The 18,735-nt window shown below is 39.2% G+C and overlaps 1 protein-coding gene across 1 annotated transcript; it reads left to right on the forward strand.

Annotated features, from left to right (window-relative positions):
* The first annotated feature begins 1,509 nt into the window (after positions 1-1,509).
* TMEM185A (transmembrane protein 185A) lies at positions 1,510-10,807 on the forward strand. Its single transcript, XM_009704899.1, has 6 exons — positions 1,510-1,688; positions 3,137-3,344; positions 5,951-6,034; positions 7,167-7,343; positions 7,686-7,809; positions 9,716-10,807. Exons 1-6 carry the CDS (start codon positions 1,630-1,632, stop codon positions 9,958-9,960), a joined length of 897 nt encoding a protein of 298 aa, XP_009703201.1. The 5' UTR covers positions 1,510-1,629; the 3' UTR covers positions 9,961-10,807.
* Positions 10,808-18,735: the final 7,928 nt, after the last annotated feature.

Consider the following 18,735-nt stretch of genomic DNA (forward strand, 5'->3'; position numbering starts at 1 on the left):
CGGGGGAGGTTTCCTGGCCGGTTGCCTTCCCAGCGCCCGTGGGTGTCGGTACGTGCTCTCCTCGGCTGGTTCTTGGTCAGGTGGCTGGAAACGCGGGCATCCATCATCTGGTTTCCAGGCCAAATTTCTGCTTTATGATGTAACTTTCTCAAATTACTGCAAGTCTCATTCCGGTTTTTGAATTTTTCAGTTTGATGATTTGGAGTATAAAGCTTTATGCTGGAAAGCAAAGTTGCCTTATGCTTTAGCACAGGCATGTAGCGTATGGGAAAGGCTCACTTCTTGCAGGTGGGAAGGCATCACGTTTAACAATCCTAGTCTAGACATGGAGATTTGCTGATCGTGCTTCTTCATTATGGACTCTCTTAAAATGAACAAGATGATAGTCACTGCAACTTGGGCTTCTGCTGTCTTGCCAAGCGAGTACTGATACATGGAACTGTTAAAGACGCTCAGAGAATCAGTTGAATTGGTTTTGCCGTTACCAGGTGTTTCAAGACCACAGAACAAAGGCCTGCAAGTCAGTTGTGCAGAGCAGCATGAAATCCTGAGAGTCCTGGAAAAATCTTGCTTGTGAAAGAGGCCTTACATGACTGCAATTACAAAAAGCTGTGTTCAGTCAGTTGTCTAAACAAACAGAAGGGTAACCAATGCTTCAGGAAATGCATTGTTGCAAAGAGGTTGAAATAAACAATTTAAATATGTGTGGTTGGAAGTAATGGAAAAGAAGGAACCCATGTTCCAGAAGCTTATAAAGTTTTGTTATTGTGAATTCATGCTTGCAGCTTATTTGGATGCTGTCTAAATGATGAATGAGCAAGCTGAATGTTGTACTTGTGCAGATAACTTCGTCTTGAATGTTTCGATGTTTACTGGAACGCTCAGGGAGCAGTGGTATTTTACCACATGATGTTTTTCTTCTGTATTTATTGAGGAGCCAGGGAAAGTACAAATAACACAAATATTGAATGTTGGAAAAGTATGAATAGCCTAGGAAGCTCAGGGATCTCTTTGTTGCCGTGAAGAGTGACTTGTTTTATATCATCCTATCCTGAGGTAGTTTCATCAAGCATGTGAGGAGACGCTGACACAATAAAACTGCATTTTCTTATTAAGAGGCAGCTGAGACACTTGTTCTGAGCAGACATAAAGCAGCTTGATATCTAAATGAGGTAATCATGATCTAGCGAATTTTTTACTATTTGATGAGTGAAAGTGGGTAGTTTGAGTTGTGCTGTTGGAGTAAGGGGAGTATTCCTGACTATTGCTGCTTTACTCTGTAGCAAGTATTTACTCTGTTCCTTAGGTTATCCATGTTTTAAAATACATATAATTACTTCACTGAAGTGGTGTTGAAGCCTAATTACGTGTTTTATAAAGCCGCCTGTGAGCCTCTGGTGAATGGGTGGGTGACTTTTTCCCTTCTTGTAGTGTGAGGAAATCAGGTACTATGTAATTATTTTGTCTGCCTGCCTTAATTTCTGACTCTGAGTTTTTTCTTTGTTTAATAGCAAATTTCTTATTTATGCCTGCCTGCTGCTTTTTTCGGTGCTGCTTTCTCTACGTCTGGATGACAAAATCCAATGGAGTTACTGGGCTGTATTTGCTCCAATATGGCTATGGAAGTTAATGGTGATTGTTGGTGCCTCAGTGGGAACAGGAGTATGGGCCCGAAACCCACAGTATCGGTAAGTTGAGGACATTTATTTTGCAAAACAGAGGGAACATAATGTGTTTTCCATACAGAATTGGATTCATAAGTAGGTTTTTGATCAACATAAGATATAGCATCCAGAACGCTTGTTTTCAACGTTATCATATCTGATAGGGTGTGCAAACAACTTTATGCAGCTATGGATGTCTTAATCCTAGTTGCAACAGTTGATCAGAAGCTTCAAAATACCGTCTTTGAGAAGCTAAAACTTCTCATGGAGTGACTTTTTGCACTTTTCTGTTAGAACGCTGGGAATTCTTTGCTTTAGTATAAGCCATATAGAAATATGTATTTTCATACGCATTAGGAATAGACTATATTTAATTGGATTACTTTCTAAATCAGTTTCCTGAAAAGTACAGATTAACCTTAAGAATGTTGATTATTCTTTTTCCCCCCTCTCCTTGTCCATATAACCTCAGTGAACATATGGATGAATATTCAGCCATTCCTGAATATGCAGTGAACATAGAGAATTTTTTCCAGACTTTAGTTGCAGTTTTATAAGAAATATTTCAAGTAGTTGAATATGCTAATATAGGCAAATGTGTAACGTTTGCAAAGTAAGGTGTTTGTGGGAACAAAGTCTGTAAATTTCCTTCAATTTTTGTCTAAGTTCTTTAATATTGATATTTTAATTGTCAGTCTAGGATAAAATAACTTTCAAACCTTTAAATACATCAGTGTTTACTTTTTTGATAATCTGAGTAGGATGTGATTTTGAACATGCTAGGGGAAAATACAAACTACCTTGAATGAAGTGCAATAAATTCAATCCTCTTTTCTATCTATGGTGAATATTAAAGGAAGAATTTTCTGCAAAGGTCTCATTCTGATACACTATATTGTGTGGTTCAGGTCTTGTTTGTCCCTTCTAGTAATGGTCCTACTTGCATAAGAAAAAGTGTGGGTTTTCTGTATGTGCTGTTATTTTACAGGCATTTTACTTTTTAGTAATAGATAATGTTCTGTTGCAATATGCTGATTTTGGCAAATAACGAAATTCTGGGGAAAGATGTTGATTCAATCGAAAGCTGGTGCAGGAACCAAATCGGTAATTTCAGACTTAGCTTATTTCCCAACAGCCTGCATGATATCTGAGTGTTTACATAGTAGCAAAGAAATCCTGTTTTATCTGCAGAGCTATGGAATCCTTAGAACAAATTTCAAGTTGGAAAAATGCCGCTGCTCCTTCCTTTAAGTAAAATACGTTAAATGTGGAGCTTTATGGGCAAGAAATCCTGTCATGTCATCAGGAGTGTAGTTTACCAGTGGCTATTTGGGCATCATGTGTATATTTATTCAAAACAAGTGTTAACATCTGAAACTTAATAATTGTTAACAAAGTATCTTGGAATGTTTGCAGGAGAGCTTGCTTTCCTGTTTGTAAGTAAACTGAATGCTTCCTTATCCTCTCTTTAGAGCAGAAGGCGAAACCTGTGTGGAGTTCAAAGCGATGTTAATTGCAGTAGGCATCCACCTGCTGCTGCTGATGTTTGAAGTTCTGGTGTGTGACAGGATTGAAAGAGGAACCCATTTCTGGCTTCTGGTCTTCATGCCTTTATTCTTTGTATCTCCAGTGTCAGTTGCAGCTTGTGTGTGGGGATTCCGACATGACAGGTCTCTGGAGGTAATGCTCCACTTGTTATGTGTAAAATTTGTGGCAAACGCAAGACACTCTATCAATTCGGTCATGGTTCATCTCTCAGTAAAGCATGATATGGATGACTGCGTCTGTTGAATTGTTTGCACTGACATGCTGGAGTGAAAAATCAGGATCGGGAATAATACAATTTTTTCTAATCTGTTCTAGTTTTTTCAACTATCAAATTGCAGCATGTTTTAAACCTGCCTTTGTATTATTGTGTGTTAAAAGGACTCACCACAAACTCCCCAATATGGACTAATCCTAGACACTAAAATGGAAATTACTGAAGAAAATTCCGTTGATAGTAAGCACTGTCCCTAGGCAGAATTGAACTTCCAGAGCCCTAAATAATCAGGGTTTAAAATTTCTTACTATCCCAATCTGTGTGCTTAATCTTTAAAATCTTTCATTTGGGAATGTGCATGGTAGGCATAAAATAGTAGGCTTTTATTTTCTGCCTCTTTCTTTCCTCTCTCTGTCACTCCTTTTTGTTTTGTCAGAACTTCATGAGGGTTCTCAAGATCTTCCCACGGTTGTGGCATTTTGCAATAGATTTAGAATTCTTATTGAACTGATATATTTTTAAGGATTTTTTTTTTTTTGCTATGTCCTCAAACTACCCCATGACAATTAAAAATCTGATCTTTTGGATGAGGTTCAGCTTTTTCAGTTTTTTTAGTTTCAAAGGAATATTTCCCTAACATTAGCATAAGCCGAGTCTATATGGAAAGAGAAACATTTTTGGTAAGTGATTGTTAGGATGGCTGGTAAACTGATACCTTAAAGCCTTGATTTAAAAATATTGCAAATAGAGTTTAATTTTGAAGAGTTCTATTCACAGGTACCCATTCCTAAAAGTAAAATTTGTGTAGAAGTACTTGCCTGCTACTGGATGATGCTTGATTAGCCATTGATTTACAGATGACTGCACAACTGCCAAGTACTGACGGTAAAAAGTAGAATCCGTTCACCTCTAAAAGGCAACAGCTGTCTCAAAGAAAATAAGTTACGCAGTTGAACTAACTTTTTTTTAAACTCTTTTGTCATCTTCACATAGTGCTGTTCTGCTTTATTTTCTTTTTACTCCGGGAAGATTTCATTATTTCCCTTTCATTTGCTAGAAACAGAAAAGGGGCTGTCTTTAATCCAGGATATTAATTTTTGGCATGAGCAATCAAAGTAGTTATTAATTTATTAGTGTATTCATAATTATTTAATCTGAAGTAGATTGCTTATTCCTGTTCTGAAACTGATGAGGTCATCAGCAAGCATGTAGTAGGATTTTGTCTATATAGCATGGTGGCTCAGAAAAAGCTTTGGTTTTTGTGTTACGCTATTTTTGTAGTCAATAAAGCACTACTTATTTAAGGCATATGGAATTCTTTAAATTGTGGGCCTAGCCACTCCAAATATACATGCACTTGCCATATATAGCTCAAATGCTAACTGGATTCTAAAAATTATTTATAGCAATTGATCCTCTGATTTTTTTAATTTTTCCCTCTATTTGTTCTTGCAGTTTTCAGGTTCCTTGTTCTTATGCTTGAGTGTGGGGTTTTTTGGCGGTTTATTCTTTTGAGAAAGCCAGTGGTACAAAGTTATTTTAAGTCTAGTTTTCCAGTCTTTTTAAAGTCACCTGTACTTCAGCAGTGAAGGCTCCAGTGCAGCCTCTGAAGTAGGCAAGTGCCTGTTGCCTCTTCTGATTTTTGACTCCCTGTACTGTGAATTTCAAAGGCGTTTATCCAAGAGATCATACTACATAATCATACATGTTGGTGAAAAGTAGCACATAGTGTCTGCCTTCTGAGGAATATTACATTTCAAAGATGCCTTGCATAACTAAATGTTTTTTTAAAATGGAAAATGTTTCTAACTCAAGAGCTTCAGTGAATCTTTTCAGATAATAATTCTTTGTTTGATCTTTGAAATTCCTAGCCATGTAGGGTTGCCCGTAAACTTTAGAAACAGGATCTTGCCAAGTCTGATGATGTTTCATTGTTTTGCTTTGTTCAAGCTAGACACAAATGCGTTGTGTTTTGTTTTTTTTAAGTAGAATTTAGGTTTAGTTCTCATAGTGGCAAGCAGGACACATGAAAAGCCTTCAATAACATTTTTAATGAGAAGTATTGCTTTTCTGTATTGCCTCAAAACCCAAGTATCTTCAGTGTCATTGAAAATCTCTCTCAATTATACAGTAGATGATTGAATGTGGATGTCATCTTCCACTATTCTATCTATTTCTTTCCCTCCCCCAGATATAACTGGGACTTTTAAACTTTCTTTTTTCAGTCTGGTTAGTTTGGCTTTTCTTCTGTCTGTTAAGCACTCTAACAAGTGTTGCAGGTAATGCTTTTATTTTATTTTTAATACCAGGAAGGGCTTTCCTCAGGAGGCAGCTGTCTCTGCGATTACTCTATTGGGATTGCAGCCTCCCAAATTTAGGGATGCTTTGTAATATCTAATGTAAATGCAAATATGTTCCATATTGCAGTGGTAAGCATAGAGTCAGAAAAAAAAAATCTGTCAAAAGATATCTTGGAAATAGTTGTATCATGCTAAGAGTTAACTAATGTATTTTCTTTTTCTAGCTGGAAATCTTGTGTTCAGTCAATATTCTACAGTTCATATTTATTGCACTCAGACTAGATGAGATCATCCGATGGCCGTGGCTTGTATGTAACAAATGTTTTCTTCTTATCCTTGTTTAAATGCTGAATTTCATAAAGATATTTACTATAGGGAACAGTTAATGTATGATCAGAGTCCAGGATCGCATTTTTGCTCACTTAACAATTCTTCACTGAAGGTCTGGCATTTCATTCAGTCGTCAGGGAAAACAGAGGCTGTTCTTTGGGTATTGCATCCTTCAGGGGAGAGGGAGGTACTGTCAACTGCAATTAATCTCTGATCAGTTGTTGAAAGAGAGATCCTAACGAAAAGGTTCCAGTGGGAACACTAAACTAGCCATGAAAATGATTGGTGAGTTAGGGAATGTGTTGGTAAATATGGTGTGGTAACTAACTAGATTTATTTGTTGGGTTACCATGTATGTAAGTCCACTTCTGGTGCAAGTGGCCACTGTCAAAACTGCTGAGATCTCCTGTCCCAGGTGCCTTTACAATACAAAAGTGCTGTTTCTGTGTCTGCGTTTTTGAAGAACTACAATAAAACTAATAATCTGGCGTGACTATGACTGTCCTATTTTCCAGAAAACAAGGAAAAGGATCTCATTTAGAAACTGTTTCAAGTAAGGTGTCCAGTGTAGAAAATACTTGCTAAAATCAATTTCAGGTACTGTTTGAGGCCACATAAAATCACAGCAGTCTTTTATTAATGAAGGTTGAACTACATTGGCTTAGTTTTAAATTGTTTCAGCTTGATGGGGTTTACAGAGCTAACTGAGGACCCTCAAAGAGCTGACATGGTTCCTCACAGTGCACATGATTTGTGAAGCTTTTGTTAGAAAAGCTGAAGCACATCAAGTGGATAAAAATGTATCACTGCTGGACTCAGGGCGGGGAAAGCAGTTAATTTCTTTTTCTTTCAGGTTGTTTGTGTTCCACTGTGGATCTTGATGTCCTTTCTGTGTCTAGTAGTGCTCTATTACATTGTGTGGTCTGTTCTGTTTTTGTTAGAGATTATATTAGTTAAAAAGCGTTGCACTTAAATTTCTTTTTCTTGTTTAGACTTCATATGTAGACTTGCTTTATTTAAAAAACCCATACCTGAAGCACATCAAGTGAATAAAAATGTATCACTGCTGGACTCAGGGCGGGGAAAGCAGTTAATTTCTTTTTCTTTCAGGTTGTTTGTGTTCCACTGTGGATCTTGATGTCCTTTCTGTGTCTAGTAGTGCTCTATTACATTGTGTGGTCTGTTCTGTTCTTGCGCTCTATGGATGTGATTGCTGAGCAAAGGAGGACACACATAACAATGGCTGTCAGCTGGATGACAATTGTAGTTCCACTGCTCACATTTGAGGTAGGAAAAAGCATAACGAGTTTTATGTATCTTGTTATTTTTTCAGTCACTGAGGAATGTTGCTCTGGCTCTTCTTCAGCTTACTAAAATGAGAATACTGCTTTTTGCTTTGGAATAACATACTAGCAGCAAATATGAAAGAAAAACAAGAATTCTACGTTTCTTTAAAGTTTTGTGAGTAAAATATGCATTGCACTGGAACTGCAACTACATGTTTTTGTGGAGGCCATTTTTCACAGCTGTGTGAAGTTAAAAGATCAGAGATCAGCATATGTTTTAAGAAGCTTGAAAGTGGGTATTGCAATTAAACTGACATTGTATCGCTTTTTCTTTGCCATTTAGATCTTACTAGTACACAGACTGGATGGGCATAATTCTTTTTCTTTTATACCCATATTTGTTCCTCTCTGGCTTTCACTGATAACTTTAATGGCAACAACATTTGGACAAAAAGGAGGAAATCACTGTAAGTATTTAAGAATGATGGAAACAGATTGAAAGTCAAGGCTTAAATGTATCTTACTAAGGTCTGTATTTTCAAAAAGGGCTTTTTTGTGTATATTCTTTCACGAAAGAATGCAGATGTGTCTGTTACTATTGTTTTCAGGTGATTTTTAATAAGTTTTCAGTGTTTATAGTGTTTCTTGTTTTTTTTTTTCTCAGTTCTGTGTAACTTCTGCTTGGACTAAACTTGAAATCTCAATGGCGTTTTAATTGTAACTTAGCCTTTTATCCTTCCTTATTTCTATGGGTTTCATTCTCATGGGGTGTGACTGGATCTTTCTACTCTGGATTCTGAAAATAGCATAGCACCTACCATTTTTGATTAGCATTTGTCCTAGCTTGAACTAGTATTCTCTTTCCTCTTTGGCCAAACAGTGCTTTGTGCTGCTTAGTTGTCACTTCAGTTGCCCGAGTGGCCAGTGTAGATTTACTAGGCTTTTATTCCGACAACAACTAGCACTGCCAAAAGGAGTGTTTGCGCTTTCAGCCATCTAATGTTACTGAACCAGTGCAGATCAGTACTTCTTCCCATCCACGTTGCAGTTCATGTTCCTTGTTGACAAGGCAATAAAATTTGTTAGGATTTTTCAGAGTTGAAAGGAACCAGCTGTGATGTTTGTTACAAAAACTCCCTTCGGTTTTGGTCCAGTTGTGAAATATTTTGATAATTTATTTCTTTGGTCATGACTAAGCTTATCTCCATACATTTAGTTTACTTTTATATTGTTATTGTATGGAAAATCATTACTGGTGATTTTTTTGTTAGTTTGTTTTAATGCATTCCCTCAGTAATTTATGGCCAAATGAGTCTTTTGGAAAGCCACATGTCATTTTATCTTCTGTAGGGTTCATAAATATTTATGTAAATTTTTCAAAAGGACTATTCACCTAAAGTAAACCTCATAAGACTTGCATGAAAACCCACCTTTAAAGCGCTAAGTGAAATACACCCCTTGGCCATAAAGTCTAATGTCTGCAGAAAGATGGGTTGTATGGAATCTCCTGTGGCAAAAGCTTAATGCCTTGCTTTCATTCAGTGTGAAAGATTTGACTTGGGCAGGCTGTTCCTTTGAACACTGGCCTTGGGTATTGGTTAATAGAGGAGTGCCAGCTGCTGAATTACAAGTGCCACTTTACTCTTTCCAAGTCTTTGCGTGTAGCAAAATACATGACAAAGAGCAAATGTGTACTATTTTCTAATCTACCACAGGTAATACCAAGGATGAGATACTCCTGGCATCATATCATATCATATCTGGCTAGCAACAAAAGTATTTGGGGAATACTGAATACATGGATTTACTAATCTGTGCCTGCCTATGCCATGACATTCCCTCTGATACTGTAACCCATATGTATCAAGGAAAAGTTGGCATAGATGTCTTCCCGTGTGGCACTGATGGCTTTAATCGAGATTCAAAATCTCTTGTGTTCTTTCTCTGTGGACTGATGTGACCTGACATTGCTTCACATGTGAAATGAAATGGATTCTTGCTGTGGTAGTATAGCTGTAACTTATACATACAGATATACACACACAGACATGCATGTGCAGACATAGAGAGGCATGCAAGTGCATGTATATCTTCCATATGTGTATCTGTGTGTATATAACCTGAACAGTAATGTTGTTATATGATAGGTATAAAGAACACACTGAGAAGCAGCACTAGCAAGTTTTATATTGTTCATATGCAAACAATATTATATGATAGGTATAAAGAACACACGGAGAAGCAGCACTAACAAGTTTTATATTGTTCATATGCAAACAATCAAGAGAACTTAAATGAGATTGCATAGTTAACCTACTTAATTAAATTTTCATTCTGTTCTGTAATAATGTGAAATGATTTTTTTTTTTTTAGGGTGGTTTGGAATTCGCAAAGACTTTTGCCAGTTCCTGCTTGAAATTTTCCCATTCTTACGAGAATATGGAAATATTTCTTATGATCTTCATCATGAAGATAATGAGGAAACAGAAGAAACACCACTGCCTGAACCACCAAAAATTGCACCAATGTTTCGAAAAAAGACTGGAGTTGTCATTACACAGAGTCCTGGAAAATACGTGATTCCACCTCCCAAGTTAAACATTGATATGCCAGATTAAGATGACAGTAGCATATTAAATGGGAACTGGGAATCAGCAGACAAATGTATTTCATCTCATGCCTTGTCCCAAGTACTTTTAAAATAGGTATTGCTGAATCAGTGGCTTGGATTACACAAATCAGAGATCTTGAAGATAATCTGAGAGCTTTACCAGAGATACCCGGTGGTCTAATTTGTGAACCTTCCTAATGGGTTGGTTGCACGCTTGCCTGTATAGTATTTATATGAACATTTTAGCAGTGTAATATATTGTTTAAAAAATCTTGTTGTGTACAGTATAAGTATTATCTAAAAGTATTTTTTTAAAAACCCTGTATGAAATGGCTGTGCTATTCCAGGTGTCCTTTAGGACCTCAAATACATACTTGATTTCCATGTCTGTTTTAAATGCTTTGGGGATGCCTCAGTAGAGTACCTATTTTACTTCTTTTTCTGTTCAGCCACAATCACTTAACCACAGAGGCACAGGAGTATTGCCCTTCTCAGGCAAGACTGGAAAGCTTTTTGGAGGGGGAAGTAGAATGTATAGCAACTTACATGATGTTTTTGAGTTAGCTGTGTAAATTTTCATGTAAGTGTTTCAACTTTTGCACTGGCTTGGGAGTTAAGTGTTGCTTTTGTTGCTTTTCCAGTTTCATGTTTTAATTCTTGAGCAGCATGTACACCATTCTCCCATTAGACTGACTGTTTAATAAGCTGTTCTGTCTTGCATTGTGTGTGCAGTCGATGCCAGAAACATTAGTTGTAGGTTTTACAGCTGTCAGTTAGCTGGTATAAATATTATAGCTTGGTCTTTGTTACCAACTTTGTGTTGGTGTAAACAATTAAACTTTTCAAGACAGGAACTCATTGGTGGTGGTATAGAATTTTCTTGTTTGAAGAAGGACCTCCTTTGACAGGTTGCCTTGGACTTCCAAGTGCTTTAGAGAAATTTAGACTTTGAAACCTACTTCAGTAGCTTATAACAACCCATGTTGGATACTCCCACGTCCCTGCAGCTGCCCTTTGTGTTTAGGTGAACCCACAGCTTAGGTAGCTTAAATACCATGGATTGTGTTTCCTTAGTGTTAGCATGGCAGTAGGAACAAAGAGTGCATGGACATTTCTGCATGTGGGGAAGGTGCGCACCTGAAAAACTGCAGAGATGTGGTGCTTTCATTCCTAACACTGCAGACCTCCTTCTTCCTCCCTGTGGACCAGCTATTAGCTGAATCCCAACACAGCACTGTCCTATCCTACACTTAAAATTTCATTGCAGTTTTATTTACTTTTTGGCTCTTGAGTTAAAAAAAAAAAAGGAAATCTGTAAATGAAAAGCACCAAGTGTTATTTAGCGCTTCCTGCTGCTGTTTCATATCGCTAGGCAATGGACACTGCTCTGTGATGTCACAGCAGTGCAGCATGCATCTCATAGTGATGTCTGAGAATTTTTCCCTTGGGATTCTCAGTCAGTTGATCACTTCCTTTCAGCTGGCTGTCTGGCAGGACAGTCTAGCTGCTAGGGTTCAGATGAAAAATTTACTCAAACTGAGAAAAAAGAATTGAAAATGGAGCTTTCCTCATCAGAAACTTCATGTGATTCTGTTCTGGCCAAGGGAGTTGATTCGTCAGGCTCGACTTCTTCTCTCCATCCAACATGTGACAAAAGAGCAGCTAGTGACGCTGCCTTTGGACCTCCAGAGGAAGAAAGGTCTTTACAAACTTCAATTAAGCAACCCTGGTCAAAAAGAGAGCGTCTGAATCCACCTGAGGAGAGCTCTAGCAAAGGCAATGACTCTACATGCCTCAGCTTTATGAAGAAGATCTGGAATGTTGTTGAAAGTGATTGCTTTGAGACTATCGGTGGGGTGATGACAGCAAGTGTGTAGTGATTCATGAAGAACTGTTCAAAGAGGAAGTACTAGCAAGGGGAAGGACGTCTGAGAATTTTCGAAAGTGAGAGCATGGGAAGCCGCTCATCAGCTCCATCTGTATGGATTCACCAGAAAGCTGCAGGATGTTCCAAAATCGGGCTCACGTGATGACTTGCTAGCAGAAGCAGCAGCTAGGGAGGGACGTTGGATCTGCTACATGCAAACTAACTCTCAGAACCTTCTGGGGGGGCAGCTTTCTGTTCCGATGAAATAAGCCTTTACTACACTGGCGATGAGGATGGTAGTCAATGTTCTCTGTTTCTCGGCTCACATTCAGGAGATTTTGAGGTAACATTTCTGAGTAGCAGAAATGCTGATAAAATATACATTAGTTATTTCCGATTCCTTTTAACACAGAAAATGAAGAGCTTTTCTCATTGTATCGAGATTGGGGTTTTTCTGGTATTTGCTGTGTGCCTCAGTGTACCAGAAGTGCAGTCTTCTTGTGGCATTTGCTGAAGGCTGAGAAGGTACATGGCAGCACCATATAGCTACCTACATGTTCATTGCATGCTCCAGTTGCTGAAAGATAATGGTATTTGGGTTTCTAAATCAGTTTGTATGCTTTTGAAAAGCCCGTGTTTCTCCACTACCAAGCGGCAAAACCACGAGGCTGGTGATTACTTAACAGGCCTGTATTGCACCATTTTATTCAGCCTGAACTTCAGGTTTGGAATGCTCCTGATAGTTCTTTCTCATTTCTCCTGTGGTTGTGGTTTCCAGTCTCAAGGTGGTGGCAACTAACTCCTTTCCTTTGCATTTTTTAGCTTCTTCTACAATCCAAATTTTAGAAGACATTTTTCGTATCTGCTAATGAAGTATAACACCAGAAGGATTTTTACTGGACACTGCTTTGCATGTGTTCTGCCAGAAAAGAAAACCAGAGGTTGAGCTTGCATGGGAAACTGCTTGTGAGGAGCGCGGTCTGTCAACAGCAGGTCCAAGGGAGAACGTGCACACTTTGCACCCAGGATGACCGCACCTGCCAAGCGACGTGCTACGGCAGCTATCCGAGTTAGATGTGCTTCTGCATCCGCACGCACTGCTGCTCTGACAAACGCAGACCCTGTGGCAGCAGGAGGTGGGGAGAAGCCCAGTCCTCTGTCCCCCGCACTTTTTGCCGCAGCACAGCAGCCCCAGCCCGGTTGGCACCCAGGGTGCTGCTTCTGCTGCTGCCTGACGAGGTGATGCCACGCCGGCCGTGCCCCACAGTCACGTTGCACCAGGGCTGGCACCTCCTACCTCTCCAGTGGTGCTGGCAGCAGCCACTGCTCTGGCTATGCCAAGGCCACCTCAGGGCCAAAGGCCACTGCACTGCCCCTGCCCGACTGGCACTTGGGGTCCAAACAGGGGACGGGCAGGCACTGGCCTTGGACCCCCACCCAGGGCATGCTAGGGACCTTCTGCAGCCCTCTTAGAAGTTGTGTAGTCCAAGGGAATAGAGTCTCGTAAGTGTTCCAATAAACTGTCTGGGTACAAAGCCTCTGCCACTTGTCCTGTTTTTATAGCTGTGCCTATTGTGCCGGGTCTTGGGCCTTGCTCCAGAAAGTCAAAAGGATTTTCACTGTAATGCAGGGTGTGAATTTTGAAAAACTACAAGTGCCAAAATTAGTGAGTTCTATTGGTTATTCTTCACACTTGTCTTTAATTCAGTATTAGATTTTTAAAGCTTACTAATATTTCTCATCTTAAATGAGAGAAAGAAATTGGTATAATACTTGCTTCATTTAGTTTGGTACAAACACCTTCTTTCTAATAAAGGCCTTTCTACAAAGGCTGTCAGGTCACACAGCCATACACTGCAGGCTGCTTCCCCCCATCCTATGCACATCTAATATACCAAACCTGGGAATGAGGAAAATCTAGTCCTTTCTGGAAGTTTTACATTTACAGCACAGAACACACAAAGTGTGTGTGGAAACCTTGTCCAGCAAACCTCTGCCTTTGTTGGAGAAGGCCCTAGGACTGGCCTTATCTCAGATGATTTCTTTCTCAACAACCCCACAAACCTGACCCCACAGGTTAGGAGTGGGCTGTGAGACAGATGTCCTATTCATGATGGCAGGCTGCTTTCAAGTACTGTTTTTCTGAAGGGTCCTACAAACTCTTCCTGACAGAATCAGAGATGTATGCATCATGTAAAATGTTTGTATTTACTCATGTTTTAAATTGGCACACAAGACATCAACCCTGTTTTAAAAAAAAATGGCATTTACTTAGAGTTTATTTTATAGGAAGAATCCAGTAAACCATTAATAATTTCCAGTCATGCTCATAAAAATTACATCTTTTTTGACTCAAAAGAGCAGCAGCTCTAGGCTTGGATAGTGTGCACCACCAGGATGCATGCTTGCCTGCAAACATATATAAACATTGTGGAATTAAACATGAAATTACAAGATCGTTACAAGAAGGTAGAATTGAACCAACAGAGTCAAAATGGAATTCAGCCAATTGGCTGGTAAAGGCGGCCAATGGGAAATGGAGACTAACAGTAGATTACAGGAAATTAAGTGCCAAAACACATGCTTTGCATACTGCTGTACTCAATATGAATGAAGTATTAAGCCCTCTAAGAAACAATGACAAACCCTTCAAAATGGTAACTCATATTAAGGATATGTTTTTTAACATACCTATTGCTAAGAGTAATAAAGATTAATTTGCTTTTACTTTTGAGGGCAACCGATACACATTTAATCGCTTACCACAAGGATATATACATTCTCCCACTTTAGCACATAATGTGCTAAGTGACTTTTTGAAGCCCTGAGTAGAAAAAGCAAAACAACATAGGATAGATATTTTACAATACATAGATGATATAATAATTTGGGGAGAAGACTGGGCTTTAACCAAGGAAACTGGAGATGAGATTATTAAATCCTTAGAAGAAACTGGTGTGGAAGTCTGTATTCGTTAGATTCTGGAGTAAATGCTCACCCAAGCAGGGTTCGTTTAAAAATCAAAGTGTTTTACAGTGTTTATTGCAAGCAGATTACATACATACTGACCCCACAATGGATATCAGGGCTCAGCATACAGTTCCCCCGTGGTGTCATTCCCAGGTGCTGGAGGATCGGCAGGCACAAGGCATAACGTGCATCCCCACAGAGGCAACGTTGTCCTCACTGTTGTAACCACCCTCCCCGAGCCCCTGCTCAGTATTTTTATCCATGCTTGGACCCACAATTGTTCTGGCACGTGTGGCCAGTACATGCCACAAGGATTGCTACGCCCTGCCCCTAGAGCTTATCTATTCACCACGTACCATACTGTTCTATGGGGAGGGGGGTGTACAGGGGGGTGTACATGACTGTGGGCTGCGGTTAACCAGTCATCCTTGTCTTAGCATAATCAATCACATGGTTTCATAAACAGTCCTTGAGATGTTCCAGTGTCGTAGTCATGTGCTCCCCCACTCACTCCCACCAGGTGCATCCTAATGTTCAGTGTTTCATTACAGACCATAAATTTCTCATGTACTATTACAAAGTCCCAGAAGAAAAATGACAGGGACCAAATACTGAAGTTACGTTTTGGGTATCAAGTGGACGTGAGATGGGGAACAAATACCAGAAAAGGTATTACTGGACCTAGAAAAACTGCAGAATCCAGTATTAAGGACTTACAGACTTTGCTGGGAACTCTCAATTTCTGGAGAAGGCACACACCAGGGTTCTCTTACAGCCCAAGCATTGTACAATCTGCTAAGAAAGCAAGCTATGTGGCAATGGGGACCAGCCCAAGAAGCCAGTCTGTCCAAATTATTAGAGGCAGTTCAACAATTTGTAGTACTAGGATTAGCCTCTGATGAGCCTATAGAATTGCTCTGGGAATTTTCTGAACATGGGAGTATGGTGGGGTTACAGCAAGATAAGAGATCTATATTACTTGATTCTCATGCCTGGAAGCAAACCGAGGGAAAGTACACTCCTCTAGAAAAGGGACTGTGTGCTTTGGAATATGCACTATGGGTTGGCCTGAATGCTTACAACGGACAAATCATTTCTTTAGTAGAATCTTTGAAATTATTAACATGGTTAAGGGAAGGGAACCAGATTCCCTCAAAAATCACTGAAAAGTTAACTACATGTAAGAAAACCACTGCTCTATTAACAGTGGCATATTTAATGTAGATAGAGGTCAAAAAGACCAATCCTTGAATTGGAAATGTTGAAATCTCTTTTATTGATAATTTTGAAAGAATCCATTCCCCATATGAAGAAGCACCTCCTTATTCTAAGGAGATAGGAGAACAACTGCATGTTTGGTTCTTTGATGCAAGTTCTAAAAGAATAAAAAGGCAATGGAGGTATGGAACAGCTGGAATAGAAACCACAACAGGGAGACAGGTAGTGACAGAAGGAGATGGTTCTGCTCAACTAGGGGAACTAATAGCCCTTATTATAGTCCTAGACAAATAAAGCTAAGTATATATATACTGATTCCTGTTGGGTATATAAAGGCTGTTTGCAATAGGCTCCATTTTGGGAGATGAAAAATTTTGTAATTAATGCAGTAGAAGTTAAATATAGTCTTACGTGGCAAAAAGATCTTAGAAATGGGACATAAATCAAACGAACCTATCGAAATTGGATGGGTGCCAGCACATATGGGCAAAAGGTTAGAAACCAAAGCAACTAAGATGAATCAAGCGTGTTGATGAACTTAGTAAGATTAAAATCCAAAGACTGGATAGTCATTGGAAACGGTTATTCGGGTTGCTACAGACCCAACGTGGCCATTCAGGAACATTACATTTACAGAATGCAGCAAAATACAAGGGATGGCCCACCACCTGAAAAACGGCTGAACAGGTTGTATCTGCTTGTGAAATGTGTCAAGAAAGACTCGAATGGTTACCAGATTATGATCCTTTTGTGTATTACACAAGGTAAGGGAAAATGGTCTACGTGGTAGGTAGACTACACTGGTCCCCTCACAGGACAGTTTAAATACATTTTCACAGCAGCTGAAGACTAGTGGTTTAGGATTTATTTTTCCTCACCATCAAGCTACAACATTAAATACAATACAAGCTTTACAACAATTGTTACTGCATTATCCTAAACCCCAAGAGATACAATCTGATAATGGTGGACATTTTAAAAATAATCAAGTGGCACAGTGGGTGCAAGAACAAAGTATAAGATGGGCGTTTCATGTTCCCTACTATCCTCAGGCTTCAGGAATGGTTGGACGATTCAATGGTTTATTAAAAAAGCAATTAAAACTCCAGCAACTGAGAAGGCAATTCAAATTAGATACTCTCTTGTGGAGACTTAATAACCATTGCCGAAAAAAGGGAGCTCCTATTTATCTAGCTTGCCCCAGAAAAACAATTTTTAAATTGGAGAACGAGTAGAAGTCTTCCATCCTAAATATGGCCCTTTTAATGGTATAATTCTATCTTGTAGTACCTGTCATACCGTGATTGTTGAGAAAGCAGGTAGAGGATTGCATCATGTTCCGTGGAAATGGATCTGGACACATGCAACGGCCACATGACCCAGGCAATAAATGGAGATCCTAATAGTGGTAAAATCACCATATTTTTTTTTCTGTCACCTAATACAAGAAAGAGACCTAGAGCAAATCTGATGGCATAATAAAATACAAGGTTCATTTATAGTGAGATGGGTTAGCAGATATGACCCTACTTTTGATCTGGTTAAAGATCATTGGTTATCAAATCTCTGGGCAAACGAAAAACATTGGTATGACACTTCCATCTTTCATCATAGGCTGTTAAAGCGACACGCCTCTTGTATCTCGAACCGTAAAGATCTTAAACCATTTCCAACATTAAACAAGTCTCGATTTCGCGGGTATCCGTTTGTGTAATGCCTGCTTACGTTGCCTTGCAATATGACTGTGACATGTTTCCAATGGGACATGTCCAATGGGATAACAAAAAATCAGGAAAATTATGTATCAGATCTGACAGATAAAGATGAAGAATTGTTATCCCTGGATCTGGATCTTGGTTTTCTGGACTGTGACCACTGGCAGCCTAATGCTTGTAACACAAATGTATTATCTGAACCCCCAAGGTCAGCCCCGAATCCCATGAACCCAGGCCTTACTGAACAATGTGGTGCTACAAACAATTTATCATTCTTACCAGCTGCTCAAGATGACCATGCTGGGTATGCAGCAGATGTGTCTCCCCACTTTAGTGGCAGCATCACAACGAATCCCGATACTAATGATACCAATGACTCCCCAGATGGAACTTCTACTCCAAAACACAGATATACCAGATGGCAGCTGGAGGATGGATCAGATGATGAATTTCACCTCGTCCTACTCTGAAATTAATGGGATTAGTACACATTGGTGGTGGATTTCTAACATTCCTATGGAAGATGGATGTTATAATCATCATTGGTGGAGGGAATCTGTACATACCAAGTGGATAAATTCTTGTCTTATTGGTGATTATTTTGGCCAAATTACATTATGCAATGTCTCGGGTTCACACAATAATTCTTATACTCTATGTAACTGCCAACAATCACCAGAAATTCAAAATATGGGTGAAAACTGGATCATAAATGTTACTGCTATCTATCCTAATATATCCATTTGTACTCATAGCCCTGTATTATGGCCTATGTTTCCCTATCTTACTGACAAGCTAACTCATCAGACTTGGACAGACATCTAGAAACCCTATTGGGTCTCTCCAAAATCTCCAGGGGGAACGTATTATATTTCTAACCAAAGCTGGATACCATATAAGCAAAGCTCAGGGCCTGAATTCCTGAGCACAACCCATGAAACAGATAAACCAGTATGTTTTTGGGGGCCCGGACCATGGCCAGTTCAATCACTGCATACTGAATATAATTGGT

Source organism: Cariama cristata, unplaced genomic scaffold, assembly GCF_000690535.1.
Source record: "Cariama cristata isolate BGI_N322 unplaced genomic scaffold, ASM69053v1 scaffold3560, whole genome shotgun sequence".
Classification (NCBI taxonomy): domain Eukaryota; kingdom Metazoa; phylum Chordata; class Aves; order Cariamiformes; family Cariamidae; genus Cariama; species Cariama cristata.

Excerpts from the sequence above, each read along its gene's own strand:
- TMEM185A (XM_009704899.1), top strand. The coding sequence starts at position 1,630 with ATGGTGATTGTTGGTGCCTCAGTGGGAACAGGAGTATGGGCCCGAAAC. Across the intron at positions 3,345-5,950 it reads GACATGACAGGTCTCTGGAG|CTGGAAATCTTGTGTTCAGT; the intron begins GTAATGCTCCAC and ends TTCTTTTTCTAG. Across the intron at positions 7,810-9,715 it reads ACAAAAAGGAGGAAATCACT|GGTGGTTTGGAATTCGCAAA; the intron begins GTAAGTATTTAA and ends TTTTTTTTTTAG.